This window comes from Dermacentor silvarum, chromosome 5, assembly GCF_013339745.2.
Source record: "Dermacentor silvarum isolate Dsil-2018 chromosome 5, BIME_Dsil_1.4, whole genome shotgun sequence".
Lineage (NCBI taxonomy): Eukaryota > Metazoa > Arthropoda > Arachnida > Ixodida > Ixodidae > Dermacentor > Dermacentor silvarum.
Window position 1 is genome coordinate 165,604,640 of NC_051158.1, and position 7,814 is coordinate 165,612,453.

General features: G+C 48.8%; 1 protein-coding gene across 1 annotated transcript; it reads right to left on the reverse strand.

Moving 5' to 3' along the window:
- Positions 1-2,911: 2,911 nt before the first annotated feature.
- LOC119454531 (leucine-rich melanocyte differentiation-associated protein-like) lies at positions 2,912-7,379 on the reverse strand. The gene is made up of 2 exons (XM_037716435.1): positions 7,375-7,379; positions 2,912-3,233 (listed from the first exon to the last, which is right to left on the reverse strand). Exons 1-2 carry the CDS (start codon positions 7,377-7,379, stop codon positions 2,912-2,914), a joined length of 327 nt encoding a protein of 108 aa, XP_037572363.1.
- Positions 7,380-7,814: the final 435 nt, after the last annotated feature.

The following is a 7,814-nucleotide window of genomic DNA, read 5'->3' on the forward strand; positions in this document are numbered from 1 at the left end:
CGACACGCGGTGTCCCGTCCATATAAAAGATCACATTGGCAAGCATTATGGTAGGGTCCCAGTGGTGGCTTCGGCTAACACGCTGATACATGCTGAGCCAGTCGTCGACGTCAACGCCATTTTGGGTGGAGAATGTCCTAGGATCACGGAGACTAGGAACCGTAACGTACGTTGTGGTGGGCGCCGCTGGTGTAGGTGGCGACGTGGTGTTTACATCGGACGCCATGGCTGAGAACACGACGGTGCGGTCGCTTCGGAGCTTCATTGCGAGGACGGGGAACGTTCCACCTCCACCACAATGTTACGCGAAGGACGAGTCAGTAAGACGAGCACCTATTTACAGGTTATATTTACAACAACGGTTGCAGCGCCGACCGGTTAGATTCACAGCGCGAGCCCAGCTCGTTCTTCCTCTTTTCTCGAGTGATGGCGCCCGCGCGCCTGGTTCAAACAATCAAATACCACACGCGTATAGCAATATTTTATGGTATTGTTTGAGATAAGTCGGGTATTTTCTACACTATATATGTAAAAGCGAATTGCCTTTGTTTGTAATGCCACCCATTCACCGCTTTCGCACGTTTCGCCTCTACACGCACTATTCCTATAAATAAATACCAAATGACACATGCTTGTAACATGCTGTTGCATGCTTGTAAATCTAACATCTTTGTAATTTTCTTTTCAGCTGATGCCGTCCGGTGGAGCGTCATACGGGATCTACTGCTTACCTGGGGTCACAACGTTGGATGAACGCACAAAAAGCGCCGAACGAGCTTTTATATAGAGCAAAATAAATGTTTCCTCATTTCACAAGGAGTCTTGCGTCTACTTTGTGAAATTTCACGTGACACAGATTCGATGGAACTTGACAAGATCGTTCGCAATCATTTTTACTAAATAATAAACTGATTCCGCACGAAGACCGTAGCCGGTCGGGCAAAAAAGAAACGCAGCCGGCGTGCTAGCTAGAGTACAAACTGCGCGCGCCCAAAACCGAAAACGGAAGTGATTGATGCCGCCCGCTTGGCATGCTGCCGTCAATTCGGCCGCTGGGCTCTATGGGAGTGCCCGCTCTTGTTGAATTCCTTTCTCTACGAGTTCCCTATCGACGTGCGCGGTCGTCACGAAGTCGTATCACTCGATCAGCTGAAGCCTGCACATACCATGTTTCCTAACATGGTATGTGCAGGAAGCCACGAGCAAAGCCACATGATATCGGGCATACTACTGGATGCAGACACTGTTTCACATGCAACGTCATCTGTGACACCACCCTCCAAGGCTCTACTCGTTCAAACACGCCAAGTCACAAGGACACGCATGGTCGAGTCTCCAGGGCGCCCCGTCGTATGCACTTGTGAACAATTTAAATCGTCCTATGAACGTTCGTTAACTCACTAGGAGGGGAGGTGATGTGGCGGCCTCACGGTCGCACAGCAGCAGCCAGACACCCTCTCCCATCTTTGACTCGGTAAAATCTTATCGCGTTGTGTGCGCGAAAGGGAAGTGGTGCGAAGGTGCACAACCGAGCCGTAGAGGCTGTATGATTAGAAAATAAAGTTAGTTGCTGCTTGTTCTTCAGAGACTCGCTTCTATCTGCTGAATTCCAGCCACGCTCGCGTCCCACACAACACCACATATGCGAATGGAACAGTGGCGCTCACAAAATGCTCGCTTAAAGTAGAATCCCTATAAGAGAGCGAGTTCAGGATTTTTGTACTTTATTTGCTGTATTCTGACAGAACATCGTGAGAAACACAGTCACCAGTAGTTGAAGGGTCAAGAAGGATGAGATGATGAAGTCTGGATTGGAAAAAATGCTTTTTTTTTTTCTTCTTTACTTCATTCACAAGCATTTGTCGTCGCAAGATGTCAAGGACATTTTGCAATGTACAAGAGTCGCATCGACCAGTGATGAATAGGAAAGAATTCTTATGTGGACTGAACAATCACCATCGTTACAAAATAAACGTATGCGTGCAAGTCTAGAGTATCTGCTCATGTACAAAGGCTAAAAAATGAAATGTGTTTCGTCAAAAAAAAAAAAAAAAAATTGGTCACGAACCTTGCCTTGTGCTAGGAAAAAGAAATCACAACACGACAGGAGCACGTGGGGTGTTATGCTGGAATGATAAACTTTCTTCCATGTCCTTTTTTCTCCGCTTGTCGCACGTCCTGCAATGACTTGCTGTTGGTCCATATTTTTTAAGTGTACAGTCCAGTCATCTTCAGTCGTCGCTGAGAATAGCTATATGTATGTGGCCAATGTGTGGTTTCGAATTTGGTGTAATATGAGGTGTCGCCATAGTCCACAGCTTTCCTAACATGGTATGTGCAGGAAGCCACGAGCAAAGCCACATGATATCGGGCGTACTACTGGAGAATTCACGGTCGCACGCACACTACTCACCGAGTATCGAATGGCAAGCATTTTCTTGTGGCAGCAGACAATGTCACGCGCCTCTTGCGCACGACTGCACAACATCGCCAGCAGTTACACCTAAAACAGCCGACATATACGTTCTCCTTGCCGATATGCCCACGACCGATATGTCTATGGTATAAAACACTTACGCAGAACAGGCGGCAATTACGGGCACACGATAGGCACAACAGTAATGTCAGCAGAGAGCACCCAAAACACAACTTCGTACACGATGAGCAGACGACACAGGTTACCTTCTTGTTTACGCTTGTCCATGCATCGTCTCATTATTGTGCCCATTCGCTGTCACCTCAAGATACCAAACGGGTCGGCTCCGTGATATCGCTCCGTGATATCGCGAACTATACTTTCCCGTAACAGCGGTGCGCGCACACACATCTACGCGTACAAGGCGGCGCTGCCGGTCACGTGACCCGTACGTGTAGTACATGGCATCAAGTGGAGCGGTACGAGGGCGCAGTTTCAGAGCTCTTCGTTGCGGATGAAGCGGTTCCCTTCGGAGTGCTTGCCGGTGTACTTGTACTTGAGCATGCCGTAGACGGTCTTGCGCTGCCGGCCGATGCCGTGCGTGGGTATCGGCGGCAGCGGCGTGTACCGGTAGGCGTCCGCCTCCGAGTCCGAGCCGCCGTCGGCCCAGGGCACCGATCCCCCGACGTGTAGCGGCGGTCGGGCGACCCGCATGAAGGCGCCCACGCGCCGAGCCTCGGCCCGCTCGGCGCTGGTCACGGCGCGGGAGTCGAGGAACTTGAGCTGCCGGAGCTTGTGGATCACGTAGTAGCGGTACCTGCAACGATCGAACGGCCCCGATGTCAAGGTGTTTGCCTAATGCGTAGCGTTCTTGTCCGAGTCGACCAAGTTTTCTGGCGTGTATCTGGCCTCTTTCGTGAAGCATGCAGTAAAGAGGAAGAAACATCCTGTTGGAATAGTCACCGGACATGAATTCTGTCCGAATTAGATTAACCCTGCAATGCCCATACAAGCACAATTCCACATCAAGGACATTTAGAACAACTTGCTAACCTTTATTTCTGGCCATATGTGTGCAGATGTATACAAACAACAAAACAAAGAACAATGGCAACAATAAAATCTTATTGCTGGTATAAATTATTTAGCAAAGTATCCGCAGTTTGAAAACTCTCTCCAGGGCCGCGATTTTGTAGCGATGCCTTATGACTTATTCTACTTTAGTCTTATCATCCACCGCTCACGGCCGGCTGATTCCGTTGATAACGCGAGCGGACCGTCGCTCCGACCACTGACAAAGCGCGATAAGCGCGAAAAGGCATTATTACCGGAAAGGCATCGCTACAAAATACCGGCCCAGTGCATCAAGAGCTCTACTGCAGGCTATAGATATGTGCTAAAATCAAGAGTTTTGAGATATCGAAGCACCGTATAGCATATATTACAGATTGGGCGTTTAAAAGCTTTGTGCCCCCTAATGATGTCAATGGGCCTCTTGACAAGCTTCTTTGAATCAGTGGCAGGGCATCCTTGCTCTATAGATTCGAGGTGGCACTTGTATTTGTACGAGAGTGACAGCTCGAGTGCGGTCTCGCTTTGCTCGGGTTGCTCCCAGAATGCTCTGGTGACGCACATCTTGCGTTCGCTCATATATAGGCGCCTGCGGATTTTTACGAGACCCAGACACCCCAGTTCCACTGCATATGCGCCCATAACGTTTCGGCAGTGCCAAGGCCGACACTAAAGAAACATTTCCTTTCAAACGTGTGCCACCTGCCTATGCTTTATATGTGTCAACACCCGCACCTAGGATCTTTCCTTCAAGCATATATATGATACTCGCTCGCAGGAACAGTAACCGTTCGCTGCAGAACACTTATATGATTCATAACAACCATTATCTACCATTCGCATTACGTATAGCTGGAGTTGAGCCTGCTTAACCATTATTTGTTCTTTTTTTTATAATCAGTCTCTGGATTACCTAGATCCGTTCGACCGGACAGCCGCTTCAATTGCACAATAATAATAATAATAATAATAATAATAATAATAATAATAATAATAATAATAATAATAATAATAATAATAATAATAATAATAATATTAATAATAATAATAATAATAAAGGAGAAGTAGCGGCATATAAAATAACGCACACGCTAGAATATGTGTCAAGCGAATCTTTAGTGAAGTGGCTAATTAAATGGCATACAGCTAAATGCGATGCGTACACTTTTGTCCTGTGCAACTCGTAATCCCAAGCAATATTCGTGCACTACACAGGCGTTCACAGGCTCTACCCAAATGCAAACACCAAATCAGGCAGATGCGTGCACGGTGCGAGACGTCGACGCAGCGACATTGCCACGAGGAAAAAGCCCATGCATGTTCACTGCGGGAGGAAGAAGCACGAGAGGTGAATGCACCGAAAAGCACAACGCATATCTTAATAAATCTTAGGATTCTATACCCTTGCGTCACTGCTGGTAGCACACATAAATGGACACACAGTCATACCCAATGGCTCAAGTGAGAGAAAGGTGGAAGGAAAGGCAGGGAGGTTCACCAGACTTAGTCCAGTTTGCTACCCTACACGCGGGGAGGCTAATGGGACCCAATGGCTCAAGAGTGGTGGAGCCCAAATATATAGGAAAGCTAAGAAAACCGAAGAAGCCGTTGAACACCATGCGCTATTCCAATGAGAGGCAGAGCTTCTTAGATCCCCGAGTCTACATTATACAAGTACAGGTGCGATTAGGAAGAACAGAGGGGCGCTCTCTGGCACTGTATTGTATTACAGGGTGTTTCTACGAAGACTTGAAGCAATATTTAAATGTAGCCGTGTTGAAATAGAGGGGTGGTCCCTTTCGGAGACATGCCATCAGCGGTGGTGACCACGTAGTGACGGGTGATAAGTGGTAATTAGTCGCGAAATAACAATATATTAATTAACTTTCTAACTTATAATTTCAGCGGGCTCACCGTAAATGGGAAATTGAAGTAGGCTATCTGTACAAGCTATGTCAACTTTATGATGTGGAAAAATAAGATTACCCACTGAACGACGAATTTCGGCTATCAGAGAGTGCGAAACTAAAACTGGAATTTGTTGTTGTTGTTGTTATTGTTATTGTTATTATTATTATTATTATTTAGTATGTACACACAAAGGACACGAAGGAAATAGGGAGGGAGCAAGCTGACAACTGCCACCGAGAGGGGCACAATGCCGTGCCCACTCTTTCAGGAGGAGGGATTAGAGGAAATTAAAATAGGAGGAAAGAAAAGAGGAAATAAATGACGGAGACACAGACAGAACAAAACAAAACACAGATAATGTCTATAAACGGGAGGCCAAGTCAGTATCCTCCAGAAATGTTAGCAGGGTTCGATGGGCCTGGTCACGTCGAGCAGCGCACCCCCTCGGAAACAGGCAGTCGTCACGGGTCGCACATCGCAGTCCAATAGGTCATTATTCCTTAATTAGCAATGCGCGCTGCGCAACGAATGCGGGGCGCTCTATAACGAGATGTTCAAGCGTCTCACAGGAGCCACAAAACGTACACGACGGGCTGTCCACTCGTCCTTGTCGGTATAGGCGTTCGCGCACCAACTCAGATCCAACCCTTAACTTGTATAACAGTGCTCTAGCCACGACGGGGCAAGCCTCGACCACGAACACGGGGAGGAAACGATCCGTTTGCAACACGCCGGTCTGGGTGCTGCTTTACGAGGTGTCGGCGTATCAGAAGACGAGCGTTTTCAAACATACACAAAATTCCAGCGATACCCACGTGCGAGGGTATCCACTGGGCAATAAAGGAAACTCCACGCGAAGTAATTTTGCCGGCCGATTCTAGGATTCTGCATAAAATTGGGCTATCAGCATCTTGTCTCAGTCCGCTGAGGGCAGCACGGGAGTCTAAGAATGACGACCTTCAATGCGTTTAATTCTTCGTGTACGTACAGAGGCACCTTACGTACATTGAATGTGAAAGCATTCTGACTCTTCCGCGAGATAGTTTTCACTTGGTCGTGTGCTCGAATTGGGCAAGGTGAATTTAGAGGGTAGGGCCACACATATTTTGTGAGTGGGCCAAGTAAATTTTGTGAGTGGGTCAGGTAGGCCAAGTCAATTTTGGGGGCGTGGACCACCCAAATTTTGGGGGTAGGCCAGGTTGATTTTGGGAGTGGGCCAGGTCGGTTTTGAACGTGGGTCGACTCAATTTTCCAATTGGGCAAAGTCAATTTTTAGGACATGGGGCCACCCAAATATTGGAAGTAGGCCAGGTCTATTTTGAACATGGGTCAACTCAATTTTCGAATTGGGCAAAGTCAATTTTTTAGGTGTGGGCCACGCCGTCCATGCGACGCTGTGGCTTCACCGCGCAATTTCGCAGTGCGAACTGCCGCAGATGTCCTGCGCCAGGAACGTGACGTCTTAATTCTCTTGGTCACGTGGGTTTTGGTACATCGCATGTTAACGCCGGATGCTCGCCGTATTTTCTGCTTCGCGAGGCATATAATGCCTTCACATTAAAAACCGCGCCCCTGGAAGCGGCGGGCAGCCAGCGCGCTGCGACAACGAGAAGTACGGAGCCGCAGCGCGCTTGCGGCTATTACTCCGCCTTCGGGATGAGTTGGCGGCGGACAGGACACGCCCCTGGAAGTTGCGCGTCGTTCAATACTTGACTGTACCTAGCAAAAGTGAGATGCGCGTGTTCGTGGCAAATAGCCACGCGTTTCGCTCTTGTGCCTGCGGTGGACTGCGAGCTGCAGCCATGCAACCGCCGCCCAAAACGTCCACGCTTCCATGTTCGGCGGCATCAAGCATCGGGAGAGCGCGACACCGAGTTGGGACGCAGACGTCAAGCTCGGCGTCGACCGACAACGACGCAGGAATAACACAGCATGCCATCATTATAGATAACAAGGCTTCGCATTGCATTGGTTACCACATGGTGTAGGATTTACGCAAACTTATACTTCCCAAATCTACGCATCCCGGATAGGTATGACGCGCTGTACTGCTCGAGTTGCTTGCTGGGGCCACGGCATCGCTGATTCAATGCCGTGTCACTCACCCATCATGTTCTTCCAGATAGTGCTGCTGGCTGTGAATAGCTCTTTATCGGCCGTTGCGTCAACCCTGCCGCCGGTCTACCCTGCTGATGCTGCTGCCGCTTTCCTAACCGAAGACGGCCTATCCCGGATTCCGCCACTGGACGAGCCGCCACTTCTGGTGAAGACGCGCTTCTTCGTCTGGCAACGTGCTACCCTGTCAGCTGACCCGGAACCTTTAAAGCGCGGGGATTCGAGCGGAGACACGGGCCACGGCATCGCTGATTCGATGCCGTGTCACTCACCCATCATGTTCTTCCAGATAGTGCTGCTG